At 39.7% G+C, this 22353-nt stretch overlaps 2 protein-coding genes across 9 annotated transcripts; one reads left to right on the top strand and one right to left on the bottom strand.

The window, feature by feature from the left end:
- The first annotated feature begins 2578 nt into the window (after positions 1 to 2578).
- gucy2f (guanylate cyclase 2F, retinal) lies at positions 2579 to 15902 on the top strand. 6 transcript variants are annotated; one of them, XM_081700113.1, is made up of 21 exons: positions 2579 to 2702; positions 3281 to 3382; positions 3651 to 3718; positions 3954 to 4765; positions 5499 to 5800; positions 6164 to 6518; positions 6895 to 6979; positions 7092 to 7188; positions 7451 to 7585; positions 7673 to 7753; positions 7834 to 8010; positions 8169 to 8325; positions 8469 to 8618; positions 9088 to 9236; positions 9945 to 10108; positions 10324 to 10516; positions 10740 to 10914; positions 11127 to 11225; positions 11569 to 11663; positions 12057 to 12142; positions 12830 to 15902. In XM_081700113.1, exons 4-21 carry the CDS (start codon positions 4033 to 4035, stop codon positions 12912 to 12914), a joined length of 3318 nt encoding a protein of 1105 aa, XP_081556239.1. In that variant the 5' UTR covers positions 2579 to 2702; positions 3281 to 3382; positions 3651 to 3718; positions 3954 to 4032; the 3' UTR covers positions 12915 to 15902. The 6 variants fall into 6 exon arrangements, 5 of the variants coding, with proteins under 5 accessions (XP_081556239.1, XP_081556242.1, XP_081556241.1 ...); XM_081700116.1 differs by adding an exon at positions 12325 to 12418 and having other exon boundaries at positions 2622 to 3718; XM_081700112.1 differs by having other exon boundaries at positions 2624 to 3382.
- A 102-nt stretch (positions 15903 to 16004) lies between these two features.
- serpinh1b (serpin peptidase inhibitor, clade H (heat shock protein 47), member 1b) lies at positions 16005 to 20228 on the bottom strand. Of its 3 annotated transcripts, XM_027024337.3 has the most exons (6): positions 20071 to 20219; positions 19214 to 19257; positions 18055 to 18668; positions 17835 to 17933; positions 17491 to 17723; positions 16005 to 17391 (listed from the first exon to the last, which is right to left on the bottom strand). In XM_027024337.3, exons 3-6 carry the CDS (start codon positions 18635 to 18637, stop codon positions 17089 to 17091), a joined length of 1218 nt encoding a protein of 405 aa, XP_026880138.3. In that variant the 5' UTR covers positions 18638 to 18668; positions 19214 to 19257; positions 20071 to 20219; the 3' UTR covers positions 16005 to 17088. The 3 variants fall into 3 exon arrangements, with proteins under 3 accessions (XP_026880138.3, XP_081556245.1, XP_026880139.3); XM_081700119.1 differs by lacking the exon at positions 17835 to 17933 and having other exon boundaries at positions 20071 to 20228; XM_027024338.3 differs by lacking the exon at positions 19214 to 19257 and having other exon boundaries at positions 20071 to 20222.
- Positions 20229 to 22353: the final 2125 nt, after the last annotated feature.

Below are 22353 nucleotides of genomic sequence, written 5' to 3'. Positions count from 1 at the left end.
TTACGCTGCTTCATTCTCCTCTTCAGTCCTCTTCAGGAAACTGTGAAACTGCACAGGCAAAGAATAAGCAATCACTGTGTAAATGTTTGTGGACCCCAAATATAAAATAACTGTGAACACATGGATTTAATGGCTATTGCTTTAATTGTTTTCGATTTCTCAGAAGAGATTTCTCACTCATGCAGGGATCTCCTTTTGCTTGCCTCTATCACTTGCATACACACACACACACACACACACACACACACACACACACACACACACACACACACACACACACACACACACAAAATTATCTTTTACATAAGTAAATGGTGGGGATGCCTATATGAATATTAAATTTAGGTACACCTTGCTAATATTAGGTTGGAGGCCATCTGTTTCAAGGTCTGACATGTTCTGCATACCTTGGTTGTAATGACTGGTTATTTGAGATACCGTAGACCTGTTCAACTGTTCATTAATGTGAATATCTAATCATTCAATATCTAATATCAAAAATGTTGCCTGCTTTGATGAATCTCATGGATCCGTCCTGCCTTGTATCAATGGTTCAGGCTGGTGGTGGTAGTGTAATGATGTGGGGGATATTTTCATGGCATGCTTTGGGCCTCTTAACACCAACTGTGCATTCTTTCAACGTCACCGGATGTCAATCCAGTAGAGCACCTTTGGGATGTGGTGGAATGGGAGATTTGATCATGGACTGGATTGACATCCGGTGACTGCGAAGGCCATTTGAGTGCAATGAATTTATTGTGATATTCAAGAAACCAGTTTGAGATGATATGAGCTTTGTGGCGTGGCGTGTTATCCTGCTGGAAGATAACAAGCCTATCCAGGTAGGCTTGGGCATTGAAAGAATCTGCAGCAACTTTGCAGCAACTGCTATCATGTCAATACGGACCGAAATCTCTGAGGAATGTTCCCAGCGCCTTGTTGAATCCATGTCATGAAGAATTAAGGCAGTTCTGAACACAAAAGTGGGTCCAACCCAGTGTATATATATTTCTTTTTTTTTTCCCTTTTGCAGTTTAACCAAAATGCAAAGTTTAGGAAGTTGAGGAACAAACTTTGGACATCATGCAATATGAGGTAACATTTACACTCTTTGACCATAAAATACTCTGCAATGCTAGTCCAGTAGAGTGTAAGACATTTTCCAGTATCTACAGTTGCAAATTTAATTCTTAAAATATGGTGAAGCCTATTATAGTAGGAAGCCTAAAACATCTTGCACTATGAAAGCTATAATATAAAGGGTTGCACAAATAAGATCCCATAGCAGAGAGTTAGTTAGCCATCTTCACAATGCAATGAGTTTAGAATTAGCTAGAAGTCTACATGCAGCCACTTTTTAATGACAAAAATATATCTGATCGGAATATATATATATATTTGCATACATTTTATATATCTAATGTCAAATGTCTGTTACCATCTTAAAATCCAGGCTTATTATTTAGTAATTAATCTTAAGACATATAGCATTCAGTAGCCACTAATAATTAGACTCTACAATGGCGTATGAAAGTTATGCAGTGAGGGGAGAGAAGAATATGAGTCCGGACCCACTTTTTTGGAATGTAAGGGATTAGACTCAGCTTTAGGACTGGGTTTTATGGTTTTGCTTTCTATGGTGAAAATCATTTAATTGGTATTTTTAGTTGTTGGCGGTTGTTTTCAGTAAAAGGCTTTTGTGGAATTTTCAACTTAAGGCCAGTTTAAACCGTAGACTCTTGTACTGGGAAAGACTAGAACATTTGCATCCACTAGATGGCGATATAGGAAAACGACTTGCTCGCTCGCTGCAGTTCAATAGGATGGTGAAGACTTACACATTCTTTTTGAAAAGGATAAATGTTGGTGTCCATGAAGTGGGTTGTAATATTTCTCTTGATTTATATTTGATGTTGTCACTTACATTTGAATTCAATATATAACACAAAATAAGTAAACAAATCTAGCATTTGCACAAGCAAACAAATAAACAAACAGTATATCGTGTGGGAGTTTTTTTCTTCCATCAAACCCTATAAATGCATCATGAACTCCATCTGAAGTTGGGGTGGCCTGGTCGTGTGCTTTGGTTCGCGTGTTCTGGCTGAGGGTCAGTATCGTCAAGGTTAAGAAGCTCAGAGGATTATTGGATATGGGTCAACTCATGAGATTAACTGCATTACCTCCATTCAACACTTTCTCTCTCGCACAGGCAACCCCACCCACTGCACTGTACAAGAAATATTAGACCCACTCGATATCCAGCGTACACAGACTGTGAAAACAACATCAGTCAGCATGTTCCCATGGCTTATGAAACACTCGCTAAATGTCTAAATCTGCATGCAAATTCTTTTATTTATTTGTTTATTGTTAAAATAAATAAATAAAACAATGTAAAACTATTGCGTTATGACTACCCGTTGTACGTTCACCAAACACCACACTAAACTTCCACAAACACCCAAACAACTAATGGCAGTCTGCTCTTCCTCTGCAGTTTAAATGAGCTTGGGGACTACTCTCTCGCGTTTAACTGACGCACACACATGTTCCGTAGGGTGCCCCTTGATAACCTTAATTACTCCCAACCAACGTTGGCGCTAATTCAATTGAAGTGATGGGGGCTATCACCATGACGCAAAGCAGAAGCCCAATTACAAGCGCTCGGCTCATGTGTGCGCCAACTGTTGTAGTCAGAAGTATGATTTTCTTTCCTTTACTACTCGATGTTTGTTTGTTTGTTTGTTTGTTTGTTTGCATGCTTGCTTGAAGGTTGAAGAACACGAATAATTATTATCGTTATTTTTGTAGTAACTGTTGTAAATAAATTGGTTGTTAAGTTATTGTTGAAAGAGGTTGAATAAGTTTTTGGGGCCACCAAAGAATACGTAGGTCTTTATTTAAAGTGGAGCTCTGGTGAGAAGACTTGTCTCGTTCAAATGGGCGAATCTTAATGGTTATAAGAATAATGAGTTCTATATTCAAAATCGGTCGTATCTAAACTCGTTGAAAAAATATTGTACCCACATAATCCAAATGAAATGAACGAATTGGCCTCTTAATAAGTAAGAAATATCTGAAGCGTAAATGTAGGCTTCATCTACAATCCTCTTAAATTATTGCTTTCCAAGTATGGATTATGGTCGGGGCTCGCTATTACCCGTCAGTTAAAGGTCACTTTAACTGAGTGAATAGTCATGAAATAAAAGCACCTTTCGCTGTTTCCTCGTGTATTCTCTTTAAAAATGTAATCGTAAGAAATTTCGTACTCGTTCAGGATAAAGGACTATGACCAACGATCCGGGAAGCATGTGAGAGTTATAGAGCATAGAAGTGATGAAACGTGAGCCAACCATGAGACTGTCAGTCAGGAGCAGAGGTAAGAAAATGTTACTGATTTCTGAGTCTGAACTGAGAGGTTGCGAACGGCGTGTGACTAACGGCAGTCACTGAGTAGCTCTCCAGGGTGCTGAAGTTGTCTCTCAGCGGAGTTGTCGCTACGACGCGCCTTTGCATTGAGCAGCGCTTCCAGAGTCAAGTAGAGAGATAAAGTGCCGATTTTATTAGCACCTGTTAATGTGCTGAAAATCATAAAAAGATGGGAAAAGGTAGTAGATAAACGTAAAACTGCGACCTGTTGATTCAAGGGTAAGACGTACAGGAGGAAGACTGTTAAAGTCACAGCTGTGAATCTGCAAGGATGATCTGAATGATGGTGAGACCTATTCTTTTCGTTTATATGTCCTATAAGTCTTCACACTATACGTTTAGATAATAAATCTTCCAAAGTGAAATAAGAAATGTTTAAAATTAAAATTTAACTTCGAAATACATACACTATGTCTAATTAACAATGTACAAATAAAAGAGCCTAAGAATGTAAACAAAGTGATTAAAACAAAGGGAAACTAACTATACAGCATTAAATTGTCTAATTGTTATGCTTTCAGATTTCAGATCCACCTTTAACCTGGTCTGGAAGACAAACGTGTAAAATCCATTTATCATAACGAATATTAAGAGAGGACAATGCACCATATCCCTCCACAGTTCGAAGGTGCGTTATCCAGCTATGCCTGTTGCCCTCATCCTCAGAAGCAAATTCAACCATTCCACGCTGCTATTTTACATACATTCTGGATTATCCTTGGAGTGCTGATGTTTCCCGGCTGTGTGCAATGCCTAAATTTTAAAGTTGGAGTGATTGGGCCTTGGAACTGTGACCCTGTCTACTCCAAAGCGCTACCTGCGGTCGCATCAACTTTAGCCATTTCTAGGATAAACAACGATTTAAGTTTAGATTTGGGCTGTAAAATGGACTTTGTGGTGCTTCAAGAGCCATGTGAAACGGCGAAAGCTCTGACCTCATTTATAGACTACGAACGAGTAGCCAACGCTTTTGTAGGCCCCGCAAACCCCGGATACTGCAACGCAGCATCCCTTCTGGCCAAGAACTGGGATAAAGCACTTTTCTCGTGGGCTTGCATCAATTATGAGCTGCACCGCGTTCAGGGCTACCCAACCTTTGCCCGGACTTTGCCGTCTCCAGCGCGGGTACTTTTCACTGTTCTGAGGTATTTTAGGTGGGCTAGCATTGCCGTCGTATCTTCAAAGGAGGATATGTGGGTGGATACCGCTGGCAAAGTGGCCAGCTCTCTCAGGAGTCAAGGGCTTCACGTGGGCATCGTCGTGTCTGCTGGGAATAATGACACAGAGCTAGAGGATACACTAAGGAACATCCAGAGCGCAGGAGAAATAAAAGGTAAAGTACAGTTATGTAGCTTAGGTCTACATTTTTTACTTTGGCTGCATCAATACTACCGAGTCATAGTATTTTTGCTAAATTAAATAAATAAACAAATAAACAAACAAATAACAATTTCAAAAATAACCTTAAAAACTTCTTGAGAAATGCCTGAGGAAGTCTATGAGCTGTCTGCATTAAAATGTCTATAATCCGTGTCAGTCATTTTGCTCTAGATAACTCTCAGAAGAGTCAGAAGAGGCATGTAAATTCCTGATGCATGTTAATGCAGTTGTTTTAAACAAGTGGCACACCCCTAAATAATTGTAGTCTTACAGATGCAACACAGAACTGGCTGATTAATGCTTTTGCACTTTGTTCACCAGTGATGAACATGTTCTGTCAATATTTGCCCTGTAGCCTACACAAGATGTGCAGCAACAATTCTATTTAAATCTAAACCATTATATATAACCCAGATTCCCTGATTATATTCCAGCATGATATGTTTGAGTCTGTAATAACTAATATATGCTATTTCAGGAGTATTTTTGCAATAAAACATTTCAAGAAAAAAAACAAAAAACTCAGTCTTGTTAAACACTGATGCAGATGAAGTTTCTCAGAAGTGGTGTAGAGAGCAAGGCACATTCCTACTGGTCACTATTTACTTTTGGTTTTAGTTATCTTGTTAACAAATCCTGCTTCCTGAAACACCTCAATAGCTGTAATGTGTTTTTCTGTTTCCTAGTTATTGTTATGTGCATGCATTCGCTGCTGATTGGCGGGGAGCAGCAAAACAGCTTCCTGCTCAAGGCCTATGACATGGGCCTTACCAATGGGCGCTACATCTTTATACCATACGATGCTCTCCTGTACAGCTTGCCCTATGCCGATACTGCTTACTTTTCGATGTTGAATAACACCAAGTTACGCAAAGCATATGATGCCGTGCTTACCATCACAGTCTCGTCAGAGCTGAAGTCTTTCAACCAGGCATTCATTGAGGCGAGAGGACAGGGAGAGGTGATCATGTCATCTGATCCACAGCAGGTGAGGTGGCCACTGGGGACATAGCTCACGCTGCGCAGAAGATACAATAAAAGCACGGCAGTAGGCACAAAACAGCTGATCTTCACAAAGCCCAAAATGCTGTCTTCCAAGGTGTATGAGCAATAATCATCCTTAAAACTACAGATACTCTGGTGCATCTAATCATTTCTGACTGCATAACTGGACACACCAAACAGATAATTAGTTACCTGACCCTGTCAATGGAAAATAATAATTTCCATTAATAGCAAAACCTCTGAAAACATTTTTGCTAAAAATAATGAAGCTGTTGCACTTAAAGCTTTTTCTCTACATTTTTATCACTGTATTTCCTTATACCAGTTCATCACTACTGAATTTCAGGTTTCTCCACTTTTTGGTACAATCTACAATGGTCTTTACCTCATCGCCAAAGCCATGCACAGTGCCAGGAGAGCTGGCCAGTGGCTCTCGGGAACTAACCTGGTCTTTTTCACCCGGAATATGACGTTTGCTGGCTTCAACCAGGACATCCAGATAGACACCCAGGGTGACGTGCAGACCAACTATGTGATTTTGGACACAGATGGCTGGGGGAATTACCTGTACCTCTGCTACCTTGTGGACTTGGCCTCTGGCGTGGTGCAGTTTGCGGGCAAGTCCATTCACTACCCAGGAGGTTCCCCTCCCTCTCCAGACCCCAACTGCTGGTTCAGTCCAGACACTGTCTGCACTGGAGGTACTTGAAGACATGCATTTTCTCCCTTGATTAACAGCACAAAAATTATCTTCATGCCAAATGGGTTTTTGATCAATTCTGCAATGAACCACTTAATAATCCTCAATTGGAAACTGGTGTTTTGCGAAGTTGTAAACACAAAATTTGCTATGACTCGAGTACCCCACTCCCACTGAGTCATAGCTAATGTCCACTGCATACTTATTGACTATTGCAGCCACAGATGGTTAATGGCATTACTTTAACTATCAGGTGTATTGTCTGGCATACATGTTGTATCTGAAAATTATTTACTTTTACATTTACAATATTCAGTGGACACTTTTATCCAGCGTGTGTTTAAACTGGCAAATTAATATTTATTTCAATATTCCAGGTGTGGAAATAATTTCTGTCATCATAGTGTTTGCAATTGTCTTCACTTTCACTGGGGGTGCCATTGGTTTGACACTTTTTATAAGGTAACTACTCACTGTAATACTGTTGATTCATGCCAGGCCTGTAAAACATGTAATGCTCCATGGGATCTTCACTAGCGATTATGATTTGTGTTTTGTGTCCTCCATTTGACAGGAGGAGAATTCAGCAGCTCCAGCTTATGAAAGGACCCAATCGGATCCTGCTCACTGTAGAAGACCTTACCTTCATCAATCCACAGCTAAGCAAAGGGGTATATGAGCACCAAAAAAAACCCCCAAAAAACAGACTTACTTGATTTACTTTAATCAAGTTGTTTTAATACTTTAATCAAACTTGATTTAGCTTTAAGAGTCCCCTATACATTTGTGTTTTTTCAACAATTCAATTTCAAGCATTATTTTATTAAAGTGCATGTCTTTGAAGTGTTTTGCTTAATTACATTAAAGTGTAACAAGTCTTTATTTCGTTTCAGAAAGGTCATTTGTTCATCTTTTTTTGCTGTGTAATATTAGAAAATCACCTTGGAGGACCTGAGTGAGTCAAAAAGTGTCATTGACGAGAAGAGCACAAAATCAGCTGACCGCTCCCACTCTGTCGTCAGTCTGACCACAGCAACGCACAAGACCTCCAATGTGGCTGTCTATGAGGTGGGACAAAGTTTACAGTGAAGTGTGCCTGCTTCCCAAATGCTTTGTCAATGTTCAGGATGATGAGAAAGTTCTTTTTCTTCACAGGGTGATTGGGTATGGCTTAAGAAGTTTCAGGATGGTCAATTCAAGGAGGTGAAGCAAAGTGCCACCAAAATATTCCAAAAGGTATCAAAGACAAAGACACTTCTAAATCCTATTAACCCAAATAAACCAGAATAATGAACCTTTTTTCCCCCTTTCCTTAGATGAAGGATCTTCGGAATGAGAATGTTAACCCTTTTCTGGGGTTCTTCTCTGACTGCAACACGTTTGCCATGGTTACTGAGCACTGCTCCAGGGGAAGTCTGCATGATCTGCTGCGCAATGATGATGTGAAGCTGGACTGGATGTTTAAGTCGTCCTTGCTTCTGGACCTCATCAAAGTGTGTTTTTCTCATGATCTCACCACAGAAAATAAGAGAAAATTATAGTCTTGATCATAGAAATACAGAGATAACATGAAACGATGTTTGCATATTTCCAGACAGCAGTTTTATGAGACTTACTTAGATTTCAGTATTTTTTTCCTTTGTCAAATCAGGGAATGAAATACCTTCACCACCGAGATTTCCCTCATGGACGACTAAAGTCTCGTAACTGTATAGTGGATGGACGATTTGTCCTAAAAATCACAGATTACGGCTTCGTTGAGCTTCTTGAATCCCAGAAAGCTCCAAAAGAGGAGGTACCGCCTGAAGGTATGAACCGGGTCTTTGTAGAACCAGGTCTATGTAGACTGTTTCCTTCAAATAAAGTCCTCAAAGTGCCAAAAACTGTCATGTGATATATTAACTGCCATACTTGGTAGTCACTTAAATTCAGGCATACCTTTGTTTGTCAGATTTGTTTTGGACAGCTCCTGAGCTTCTCAGAGACCTTGAGAACTCAAGAAAAGGAACATATAAAGGTGATGTGTATAGCTTTGCCATCATACTCCAAGAGGTGGTAGTTCGTGGGGCTCCGTACTGCATGCTTGGGCTGTCTCCCGAAGGTTAGTCATAATGAACTCCAAAACATATCTGGGAATGTGGGAAAAAGATTTTTTTTTATTTTGTCAAATGCATGTTTATCAAAAGACAGTGTGTAAAAATAAAAGAAGATGATCATTATTGAGCACTATATATATTGTAGCTGTTATATTAATTTGGCATAGTTTCATTTCAATAATTTTCTTTAATGTGATATAACGTTATAATGTTTTGGTCCAGTGGCATTCATGAAGACAAATATTACTTCTAATGATTTCGATTGGTACAAAATACCAACAGCAAAAGGTCAAATAAGTATTTAAAGCAATCAGGCAAGTTATAATAAGAATGAGAGCTCTGCTCTTCACATTATAGAAGTTATTTGTACTGTCAATCAAATTCTCTTGTAATAAGTGTGTGTAGTACTTCCTTTTCGATTTGGAAAATCCTAAGGACATTTTTTAACTACATGACTTCTTATATCATCTGCAGAGATCATCAGGAAAGTGAAAAAGCCTCCTCCTATGTGTAGGCCCACAGTAGCCCCAGACCAAGCACCTCTGGAGTGTATCCAGCTGATGAAACAGTGTTGGAGTGAGCTGCCTGACCGGAGGCCCTCCTTCAACGAAATATTCGACCAGGTTGACTGCTAGCGTCGCACGTAAAAAAAAAATAATAAATACATCCAACACATGTGCATAGTCAGTTTGTCCAGCTAGTGAGCCATTTACAGAATAATCACAGATTGCGTTCAAGTGCCAGCTTGTGTTCAAGTTCCAGTAACTGCTGGTGGTCTGGGGTTCAAACTGTACGCGCCCAGGCATGTAAGCAATTTACCTATCAGACTGGGGAATGTGCATGACTGGTGTCACGATCAGTCCCTCCTAGGTTCCGGGTTCCGTGTTTTCCCTGTCTTGTGGTTTTTTTGTAGTTCCGCCCCATAGTTTTGTTTTCCCTCGTTTAGTTGATTGTATTTAAACCTTGCCTTGTTCCCTTAGTTAGGGCCTGAAAAAAAACACAAGACAGAGATAGAGAAAACATGGAACACGGAACCCGGGATGGACTGATCGTGACAAGTGGCAGTTTGAAAGGCTTCTGGAAATTAATGTGTGCAGTCCCTCACTCGGCCTGTTTCATAATGCTCTCAGGTGACAGGTGGTGATTAGCATTACCACTAGAAGAAAATCCACAAATATGGAAATATTCTTTCATCAAAGTGTCATGGATGCATAATGTGCAGAGGAATACATATTTAAACATAATACATATGTTCAGATTTCTGTGTCGACTGTAAATTTAATCCTCTCTGAAAAGTTCAAGACACAAACGTTGTCTCACCTGTGTTCCAGTTCAAGCTAATAAACAAGGGCAAGAAGACCAACATCATCGACTCCATGCTGCGCATGCTGGAGCAGTACTCGTCCAACCTGGAGGACCTGATTAGGGAGCGCACGGAGGAGCTGGAGGTGGAGAAGCAGAGGACAGAGAAACTCCTGGCTGAGATGTTGCCTCCGTAAGCCCTTCCTAAATGGATCCTATTTGTATCCTATTTGTATCTGCTCTTGTAACAAAAACAAATTTTACAAGGAGGATAAAAATGCTGAGAATTCTGAATTTCAGATTCAGTCAGATATGTGGTAAGTGTATGTATACAATGTATGCTGCATTCTGCACACATTGCTTTAGGTTTTGACAGGTTATTGAGTCGTACATTTGATTGGCTTGCAGATCTGTAGCTGAGGCACTGAAAACTGGTGCCTCTGTGGAGCCAGAGTACTTTGACCAGGTCACCATCTACTTCAGTGACATAGTGGGCTTTACTACCATCTCCTCACTCAGTGACCCAATCGAAGTGGTGGACCTGCTCAACGACCTCTACACGCTGTTCGATGCAGTACTGAGTAACCACGATGTGTACAAGGTGAGTCATGCTACCCCTGTAGATACACTCTGGATTAGTCAGTTTCATTACTAGTCCATTGACCCAAGCCAGTGACCCAGAGAACTGACAAAGAAGTAGGTAAATTAATTAATTAATAATTAAGGAATTACAGCATTTTATCTTTGACATCATTATATCATTATTCAAATATTTGAATCTCCGATGATGTGTGATCAAAGGAAAAATTTGTTTTCCGGGGCAGGTGGAAACCATTGGAGATGCCTACATGGTGGCCTCGGGGTTGCCAAAGCGAAATGGCAACAAGCACGCGGCCGAGATCGCCAACATGTCCCTCAACATCCTTAGCTCCGTGGGGAGCTTCCAGATGCGCCACATGCCGGATGTTCCAGTCCGGATACGAATAGGCATTCACTCAGGTAAGCCTTTCCTGTCTGTTCCCAGGTACACCTCACAGGTGCTGGTATCATGACACACTCTCCTGATTTGTAAAGTTACAACTGTCACAAATGGCCTCAAAGAGACACATGAGAACATGAAAGTTACAGTAGGATCACATTTAAATAGCAGAACTCAGCATCTTTCTGGGTTTATAGACAGTGCTCATAAAACAAGCACTGTGTCTGGGCAGGGTCTTGTGTGGCAGGAGTTGTGGGGCTAACTATGCCGAGATACTGCCTTTTTGGTGATACAGTCAACACTGCCTCTCGTATGGAATCTACTGGGCTGCGTGAGTCACAGCATTTATTTCAGGTATGCCCAGCTCCAGTCCTGGAGATCTACTGCCCTGCAGAGTTAGGCTTCAACCAAAATCTAGCACATTTGACTCTAATATTATGAAGCTACCAAAGGACTTGATTAACCGGATATGTTTGATTAGGGTTGGAAGTAAATTCTGCAGTGCAGTAGTTCACCAGGACTGGGCTTGGGCACCCCTGATTTATTCCATTCTATTCTATTCTATTCTATTCTATTCTATTCTATTCTATTCTATTCTATTCTGATGCCAAGATGGTGGCATTTCCATACTTTAAAAGGATTTAACTGTGAGTATGTGATGAATTTTCTTGCAGCTTATAGAATTCATGTGAACATTAGCACTGTGAACATTCTCCACTCTTTGAATGAGGGGTACAAGATCGAACTCAGAGGAAAGACAGAGTTGAAGGTACAGACACCTAATTCAAATGTCAATTCAAATACAAAATACTTCATAAACATTGACCAGCATCAAGTAAGAGATCCCTTAATACTCCATGCTCTGAAAATTTTTGTAATAATTGCTATTGTGTCTTACAACAGCAATATTGGAAGGCATGTGAATAGTTTGCTGGAAATAATCTGACCAGTTTGAATACCATCTCCCACATATATCAAGTTTCAAGTTTCAAGTTTGGTTTATATATACATGTAAACTGAGTATAGAACATTACCAAAAGGTGGTGGGAGGCATTTAAAAAGATGTAACTGTACCTTCAAAAGCTCTTTGTCCTGAAACTTAACCAGTCTTTTGTACTGATATGCATGTTTTTGTAATTCTGTATTTGATGGTTGTTTTTAGGGTAAAGGCATTGAACAAACATACTGGCTCGTTGGGAAAACAGACTTTACAAAGCCATTGCCAAAACCTCCTGAAATTAAAGCAGGGTAAGACAATTCTTTATCCACCTTACATGAACACTGCCATGAATGTAACAGAGAAACCAGTGTTCATATTTATTGTTTTTAATTATTATTTTAAATTATTTTAATAATTTGATCTGGAGCTTTCCTTTAACTATACTCTTAAATGCATGTGGGTTTCTATTGTGTAATTTGTGCATAATTAGGGACAACCACGGCTTGAGTCCTGAAGAGATCGCTGCTTACAAGAGAAAGAAAGCTGAGAAAAAGGCTTGAAATTCTTGAGTCAAAAGCAAGGAGGTATTGCCTTGCACTGAGGTTGTGCCTTGCATTGAGGTTGTGTTTTGCACTGAGGTACTATCTTGCATTGAGGTGCAGCCTTGCTTTGAGGTTGTGCCTTGTATTGAGGTTCTGCCTTGCTTGCAGTGCTTTGCTGTGATGTGCTTGGGATCCTTTGGTCTAGTGAGGTGATGTTTTCTTAAAGGTTGTTGACATAATTATCTGTTCATTTGCTGGCTGAAGTGTTTGTGTTTTGTTCTGTGCAGTTATTTCTGCCCCCCCCCCCCCCCCCGCCCAATTTATTTTATTTGAATGTTTGTCTTTTTTAATACAGTGCATGTATAATACAGTTGATGTACTTTACAAGCCAAAACAAGTATTTCCATTTCTTTCTTTCTTAATGTTTCTGTTTTGCCAATGTTCCCATTGTAGGGAGAATTGGCAGGACATGGTGACACACGAGATCAAGCAGATTTTCCGGAAGGCTAACAGGCATGTGGACAGACTCAAGGTCTGAGAGGACAGAACAATGGAGAGAAAGCAAGCAGCCGAGGACAGATGATGGAGTGTGCGAGCGTGCGACTGCGACGACACAGCGTGTACTGCGTGTGTGTGTGTGTGTGTCTGTGTGTGTGTGTGCATCCCTTCCTGATCACAGCTGCTTACAGACACTTCTTTAATAGGATTGACTGTTGTCAGCCTAATCTGTCCCTGGCTAGCGCAGCAGAAACTACAGTGTGTTAATGAAATGAGAGCTAAGGACCAGGTGTGAAAGTGAAAGTGTTTTCCTGTTCAGTACAGACAGCATTCACCAATCACAAAGGGGTTTTAGTCAATAAGTTGATCTTTGCTCAGCACTCAGGTCTGGTAAACAGTCACCATGGTTTCGCTTTGAAGTACTTTCTGTTGGTTCATTCACATGCATTTTTTTGTTTGTTTTTGTCCTTCTTAAACCAAAAAGAATATGAACAGGTAATTATGTTAGCCACAGCTTACTGGGCATCTGTTCCAAAGATCACATTTTAATGTTTTATTGATCTGGCAAAAAAAGGGAAAATGTGCTGGATATTTTAAGACATCAATGGAAGAAAATGCTGCAATAAATAAAATTCAAACTTTAATTTTTGCATTGCCAAAGAAAAACCATTAAATAGCAAAAACAGATAATTTATTTTCAAACAAATGCAGTTTGTGTAGGATATGTAATATGGATGGGAGCAAAATAAATCCGTGGAATGAGAGATGCTGGTTTAGAATCCATAAACATCTAAAGGATTTACAAGTTATAATGATTATTTTTTCCTTTGAATCTGTGTTTACTTTCTGGTCCTGTAATTCAGCACTACATTTATATTAATGTGTGTTATGAAACCATTTTAGTTACTTGGTCAAATAAGGCTGTTTAAATATATGTAAAGCCATGTGAAGTATGATTGCCTTATACCAGTCACTAGATATCAGTCTTTCAATAATATGCCAACAGAGAAAAATTAAATAAAAAATATATTAGCAGGTTTCATAGTATATGTATACATCTGATGAATGATGTTTATCCAAAATATCCTGTTTTTCTGGAAACCTTGCGTACTTGTGTAATTCACTGCAATCTCTATATCCTTTACTACATAACATTGCCGTTACTCCCTACATACATATATGTAGAATGTAAAATATAGACAAAAGAAATATATAATTTACACATTACTTGGCTACACTAAAGACTCACCAAATCTTTAACCTTACCAAATAAATCAGATGATTAAATACAGATACAACATGCACAACAAATACGGGCTTAGTTTTAAACACCTTTAGGGTTATCAAGAAAAAAGCTTGTCCTGATCTGTTATCACAACTGTATTTTATACTTTGGGAAAGTTAACAAAATAAACAAGTGAATAATTAAAACAATGAATAAATAAATTATTGAATTAATGAATGACAGCATTTTATCTTCAATATAATTATTCAAAGAAGTTGAGTCTTGCAGCCTCCTATAATTACGATTTGACATAGAATGGCCAAGCTTATCCTGCTTATTGAACAAATACTATGTAAAATTGTAAGCACTAAGTAAAAAATTGTGAACACTATGTAAAAAATATTTATAAAAAAAACCCTGAGTATCAATACCTAATGTTTGTGGGAAAATGTTCAAGAACAAAAGCAAATATGTTTTATTAATTGTCCATCAAACGTACATAAAAAAAATGAAAATATAAAATACAAATTAGGATAGATAAGAGTATCATTACACTGCACTGATATACGGACAAGAGAGATACAGAATACAATATTTTAAAGACACATAATATCGTATTTCACATCCATAATAGCACTAAAAAAAAACAACTTTTAGAGCAGTATTGCTCAGAGAATGCTTGAGGGGGAAAAAAACACATTTTAAATGTACATGACAGAATGCTGTCGAACTATAACAAACTTTTTTTTTTTTCCAGTTCCTACGCCTAAGGTGGGTTGCGTAGTATCCATTGTGAAACACAAGGTGGAGCTATCCTCTTCCTTTTAATCATGCCATTAACCATTAAAGTATTACAATTCTACTATATTTTAAGAGACGCTGATACAAAGGGTTTTCATGTCTTTCATGTCTACGTACAAACCTTTGGTTGTTTGTTTGTGTTCTGGGCTTTCTTTTCTCTTGTAATTATATTTCTGTTTTTGTTATTACTACTGTATAGGTAACATTCCCCCTAGCTCACCATAAAGACCTTTATCTCCAGCTTCTGGTTTAATCTCTGTTAAGGAGAAGCAACTGAATGGCCTCAGTTATATATATAAACTGATATTCAGTTATTTCCTGTACTGGGATCTGCCAGGATCTCCCTTCTATTGTTTGGATATGCATTCCAACCCAGGAATTTCATCAGGAATTTCATCAGGACTGAATCAGGACAGGGCGACTAGATAGTATTTAGTGATGGCGCACCCACTTCCTGGTGTTGTACCCTCGTGATCTTATGGAAGGTACAGTTTTATTCATCTTTAATGCTCATTCAGATTTTTTTTAAGGGTACAGTACCTATTTTTCTCTTTTGGAGGTATTCTTATTAAGATTTACTTAGAATTATTTTTTGCTACAATTGTTTGTAAATATATATATATGTACAGTTACAGATTGTAGGCCATCTGTTTCCATGCAGAAGGTTGTCAGCAACCCTCTGTGCCACACATCAGTCACCAGTTTTGGATCACAGCTACTGGTGACTGAATTTTATTTAGTGCCTTTCTAACAGTGACTCTGATAAGGTCAAGCACAGCAGTGTTGCTAGATGATGGTCGAGGGTGGTCAAAACTAAAGAGGACTCCTGTGAAACTGAAGAGTTTGTGGTGATACACTTTGCATTGCAAAAGTTGGATTATGGCCTCTGACTGTACACCTACGAGGTGTTTGAAGTAAATAAATGGAAGTAATAAAGTGGCTGTAAACGTACATCTGCATGCTCAGGATTCGAAACTGTTTCTAAACATTAATGTAGAACAAAATATTAAGCAATTTTCATTGCTTGTTTAAATATGTGGAAGATATTTTTTTAAGTTAGAAATACTTTTGAGCCCTTTTATTGAAGTACCATTGGGACACAAATTATTTTTTCAAGTTTATTTTAAAAATTAAGAAAACAATGAGCAACAGTAGATCAACAAATAATGCACGGTAAGCACATCTTGGAGCATAATACCACATCATGTGTATTTCAACTGAAACATTGAAAAGGGCAGAAAAAGAATAACATCAGTGCAGAAGACAAGGCAGTGAAATGGAAGAATCCTAAAAGTTTGAACAACATTTGCGCAAAAATCATTTTCCTCTTTAAACATTAAAGATAAGGCAAGGAACCAACACAGACTGAGTGGAGTGAGAGAAAGCAACAGGCAAAAACCCCCCAAAAAACCTCAATACCACTAGGCCAACATCAATAATGTCATACTTAATATAAGTATAGCGTCTATTCTGATGAACTCACTATACGCTTAATAAGGCATATGGTAACGTTCCCCCTATCTCACCATAAAGACCTTTATCTCCAGCTTCTGGTTTAATCTCTGTTAAGGAGAAGCAACTGAATGGCCTCAGTTATATATATAAACTGATATTCAGTTATTTCCTGTACTGGGATCTGCCAGGATCTCCCTTCTATTGTTTGGATATGCATTCCAACCCAGGAATTTCATCAGGAATTTCATCAGGACTGAATCAGGACAGGGCGACTAGATAGTATGTAGTGATGGCGCACCCACTTCCTGGTGTTGTACCCTCGTGATCTTATGGAAGGTACAGTTTTATTCATCTTTAATGCTCATTCAGATTTTTTTTAAGGGTACAGTACCTATTTTTCTCTTTTGGAGGTATTCTTTTGGAGGTATTCTTTTGGAGGTATTCTCCATCACAATTGATGTGAAACCTGTGGATACATTTGTAGGTATCCAATTCCTTTGCACCTGGTGCAGCTCATGTTTGCAATAACACTTACCGATACCTGAACACATCTAGACACTACGGTAGTTTTATCTCAGTTGTGAAATATGCTTGGGAAAATGATGGTGCAGATTCTACTGGAATGTGCTCATGAGGTAACAGTCACACCATAACTAGAATATCAAACAAAAACAATAGCAAAAACAAAACAACCCCTGACCCCAAAGCCATACAAAAGCTGCACAGCTAAAAACTACAATTCATCCCTCATTTTTTCACCTTTGGGCTTCACCAGCCTGCCAATGAAGAGGATAGAGTCCGTTTGGTTGTCCTTCACCAGGAAGATGAAGGGGTGGTCAGCATAGAAGAGCTTGGGGTTCCTGAGCTTCTCTGAGCCAAAGATGCTGGCATCAAAGGGGTTGCCCTCTGTGTCCCACTCCCAAGCGGAGGCATGGAAGACGTTGGACAGGTACAGGTCTTTTTTACCAGACATCTTCGACAAGTCTGCTTTGGACTTGTCTACTGCCTCAGAGAGACCAAGTTCTGCCAGATGTTTCTATGAAAGAAGAACAGTGTTGTACATCGTATACAAAGGATGACCTGCGCATGAGCTTAATTAAACAATGCAGTGCTGCCAGTTTCCATTGAAGCTCACCTGGAGGTCGTGGCTGACTTCCATGCTGACCTTGGGCAGGGAAATGGCCACTGCCCTCTCCTTCAGCTTGCTTGTCCACGTGCCCAGCTGCTCGTGTGTGAGGAGTTTCTCCAGCCTCTCGAGGGGCTCCACATGGTAGGGCATGATGAAGATCATGCTCGACTTCTTGTGGGCCAATGGCATGTTGAGCACGAACAGCCTGTTCTCTGTGTCATCATAGAAGCCATATAGACCTGCAGAGATGCAAATGTTGGTCAGTTTATTATAGAAATCCAAACATCAGCCTGACCCTTTTCATGAACACAGGGTGAAGAAAAGCAGGATTGCATGGCTATTAGTCAGACCTGTGCGGTGCATCATTGGGACAGATAGGGTGTAAGAGGGGTTCACGAGGAATCCACGGTTGTCGACCATCTTGTGGTGGAACTTCTCATCCCAGTGAGCTGCATTTTTTTTAATTAATTTTGTTTAATTAAAAAATGGTGGAATCTTAAAAGTATTTCTTCAATTAAATCAAATTAAAAATTTAATTTAACTCTTTGGTATCTTTAATTTCACGCTTACGTTTGAAGAACATGGCATTGACCATAACGGCACCGTCGGAGTTCTGCATATCCTTCGTGACCTCTGGCAGCTTGCCATCAGTGGACTTGGCTGCCCACTCATTGATGGAGCTGATGGCACTCCTCTTGTCACGGAAGTTGACCTTCGAGTGCTCATACTTGTAATGCTTCTTGCTGTTCTTCACGAAGTCATCGGTGAAGCTGACGGAGCTGGGGCTGTAGAGCTTGTTGTTTATCTTCCAGGTGATGTTGCGGGCAACGGGGTTGCTGACCTCCTGCAGGAGCTCAGAGAGGCCCGTATGCAAGTGCTCATCTTGTAGGGCGCTGGCATTCAGGATGGTCTTGACCTGGGAGGCGGTGGAGGATCTGCTGCCAAGGGCCACCAGGCCCAAGGAAGAGGCCACCACCACTGGGGAGATCAGGATGTTCTCCTGGTTCTTCTCTTTGGCTAAGTTGTGGTAGAGGTTGAAAGCCAGGTTGGAGCTGGTATCTGCCAAGGAGCTCGCATGGCTACTCAGCTTCTTCTCCTCAGTGGCGGAGGCTACAGCCAGGAGCCACGAAATGATGAGAGTGCTCATCCACATCCTTGCTTTCGGTTCACACAACACTGGAAGTCTAGGGGAGTGGAAAGTGATACGCCATATTATAACCCAACATAAAAGGACAGCAAAAAATAACATCTATATATGTTTGAGAGAGTGCACATGTGTTTGTTGTGTCGTCTCAGTTCAATGTAGCCATCACCTGTATCTGTGTTTTGTGCAAGACAAGTCTGTTGGAATAACATTATTACCAGAGATCATGGCTTTCTAAGGAAAGCCTTCTTTTTGGAAGTAAGCCATACTTGCTTGTAGGCTAGCTTTGTTACATAAACAGCTCCTCAGCTGCAGTAACACTCCAAACAGGAAATGCAATGTAAGTCCTATGGCTCTTAATGGGGCACCTTTTCAGGTCTGGTTCTAGCAGCCTTTAATGTGTAAATGCCCTTTAAGAGGCATGAGCCAGCATGTTACTGGCGCCAGCCACAACAAAAGGAACCACAGCCTCCCCTGAGGCTGCAACTGGAGATGAGTCTCAAAACCGTTATCAGCCTTTTCACTCAGATCTGTTATCACTTCTTTCTGTACAGCATCCCCCCCCCCCCCCATCATCTTGAATACCTTGAAAGGTTTTCATAGTGTTGTCAACGATTGTGATTTTCATTCTGAAAGACAAGAGGTGCATTTGGGTGATCTACAGAAGAAAACGTTATACAAATATTGCTCTAGAATTTTTTTTCAGAGGCTAAATTGCTATTTAATCATTATGTTTTGCCTTGGCAACTTTCTACTAAGTAGTCTGAAAATTATTTCTTCATGCAAACTCAAATGCCACATTGGCACTTCATGCACAGACAGGCAGGGACACGTAGGCTTTTCTTATTGGCTCCAGCTTCTTGAGAAGAAAAACTTCTGACCAATCAGAGATTCCAGAGGAAGTTGTGATTTCACCGAGAACATGAAACCACTCCCTACACTTTTTTTTAATTACGTTTTTGTTTTGTTTTTTAATTACATGTTCTGTTTAAGAGTGTAAAAATATTTGAATTGAGTATATTACATGAGAAGCACAAAATGATGCCCACAGATGTAAACATACAATAGAGAGAAACAAAGTGCGCTTTGTTAAAAGTGTTTTTTTTTAACCATTCATGGTCCAGTTTAAGAATCTTAAACACTATAGCTATCTCCTATAGTTATTTTAATGCTCACCCCTCTTGCTATTCAAAAACACAGTTAGCCAGACAAAACTAGACAGCAAAAGCAAAACATGCTTCTGAAATCCAACTGTTATCTTGCTTCTACAAGTGCAGATTTGTACATGCTCTTTTTCATCTGCTGTCTTTTTTCCATAGATGATTAGATTTGTTGAGAAAAATGGCGTTGGGCCTGAATGCAGAAACATTTAAAGCAAGTCAAAGAAAAGCCCCTTCTGTCATTTCTTTGCAGAACTCTGGCACAGCCCTGGTTTGTCTTACCTTGGACAGTTTCTTCTGGTGCTCTTCTCTGCGTCTCGTTGGTGCTGACCTGCTGAAGAGCAACGGTTCCTTGAGGTATATATACTGCAGTAAGGAATGTTCTGGAACCAGAACAGGAATATTCAAATGAGGATGTCTGGCTCTTCTTGGGAAGCTGGAGCTGAGACCTCCCACTGGATCAAATGACCACGGTTGGGAAGTGAACCCATCTCTGCAGGGTCCTAAATCCTATTCCAGTTTAAAAATATTTCACAGAGACTGGGACAATTAACATTTGATTTAACATATTATTATGCACTCCGAATATGCAAAACTGAATATGCAAAGAGCAATGCAACTTTTTGTCATGGACTAAACCAACCTCTTGGCCCCTATAGTTATCTTTGTCTTATACACAGTGTATAAGTGCACATGGAACTGGACATAGTGTATATAACTGCATGCTTCACAACCTAGAGAAAAGAGGATTAGGTGAAAACATAAAAAGTATGATCAGGTTCGCTCTCATGTTACTCTGGAGGCTACTTTTTGGCATGCCTGGGCCCTGGACCCACCCCCATTCCTCTCTACTCCCCCACTGCCACGTTTTACAGTCTACTGCCGGCTCGGACACCCTGTGAGGGTGGGGAGCAGCAGCTCCCCACAGTCTACACGCCGCGTTAATGCACTCTTTAGATTTTTGAATTGCTTGAAAGGTGATTTTCAAGATTTCTTCCTACCCCAGTGTTGCACAAAAGTTATTTATCTGTTTTCATGTTATCCAGTAGGTCCTTGTTTCATGGTGATATAGAGAGAGCTGTTTTTACTGGTTGTAATATGTAGATGTTAAACAGTGTGTTTTTCCTTACAATATTGAGAGGTTTCTATTTAAAGTAATTAGTAACATTACTGCAATGCAATTCAATTTGACCATGAGGTTCTCCTCTGTAATAAACCAAATGAATTATCTCACTCTCTTTCTCTTTTCCTTTACAGCATAGTCATAAATACCCTGTTGCTATTTGTTGGGTTCATTTGTCAGAGTGCCACAAATGTGCTTATACAAACACCAAGCCATGGACAATTCACAACCCCCACATCAAATTCAGTAGTGGAAAAGTCCTCTTCGGGGTAATTAATGTCTCCGAGGTTGAGTAAAACAAAGAAATTCCTCTAGCACCTAGCAAAGCCACACAGATTTATACCAAATCAGCTCAAAGCAGCGACTCCTGGCATTTTAAGTCTACAAATGCAGAGGCTGGATGTTGTGAAAGAAAACACCAGAAAAACACATGCAGTATGAAGGTTTTTGCTGGAATTTATCAGTTGAATATGCACCACTGATCCTGGGTCAGAAAACGACCCTTGAGAAAAGACTTGCTGAATCTTACTCTGAAGAAGGAATAACATGTAACAATAAACAGAAGGGGAAGATTAAGCTTTGGTTAAGCTTGGGCTTTTAGGTTCTTGGGTACATTGGTCAAATAGACATTTTTGTGTGTATTCATGGTAAATATAACATTTTACTTGGTTTAAAAACTTTGTCTTCACTCTGAGTGTCGTGTAAAACGAACAAGGCAAAAATGATTCAAAAACTATACACTGCCTTGGTGTGGTATGGGCTTTTTAACACCTGGCACTGTTTTTGATTACTCTAATTGCTTTCCTAGGAACCTTTCAAACAAGCTCCATCTCTCTCAAGCTTCTCTGCTTATTATAGTTAAACTGCCACAAACCACACATTTCTGTCACTGAGTTTTTTTTGTGAAACACTCAGTATGAAACATCACAAGCATCAGTAAACTGCAGTAATTCCACTTTTCACAGTCCATTTGAGGCTTAAAGATTCCTGTGTGTGTGTGTGTGTGTGTGTGTGTGTGTGTGTGTGTGTCCTTGAACTGCACAGGCTGTAGACTCCATCCAGAAGGAGGAGTTGCATGTGTGGGTGTTCATAACATGATGTAAGACATATGCAAGGTTGCACTGTCTGATATGCTGATGAAACTTTCTGCTAAATTACATTTTTTGAGAAGACCAAGAAAGGCAAAATCCACACAAGGGTTATTATTAAAAACACTAAGGTTTTGTGCTTGTCATTTATATACAACCTAGCATGCAATCTTTCACAGCCATGCATGGTCTTGTTACTCTTTGAAAATGCATAGGACTTTATTTCTGTGTAGGGGGTGGGAACAGTTACAATCACAAGTAGTTACAGTTACAATCTGGCTGTTACTTATACTCGTGTTGGATTGTGTAGGGATGGTCTTTTGAAAATATATCTTAAAGTTCAGAGTAATAATT

This window comes from Electrophorus electricus, chromosome 17 (assembly GCF_041902795.1).
Source record: "Electrophorus electricus isolate QZ-2024a chromosome 17, ASM4190279v1, whole genome shotgun sequence".
Taxonomy (NCBI): Eukaryota; Metazoa; Chordata; class Actinopteri; order Gymnotiformes; family Gymnotidae; genus Electrophorus; species Electrophorus electricus.
This window is presented reverse-complemented; position numbering and strand designations above follow the sequence as displayed.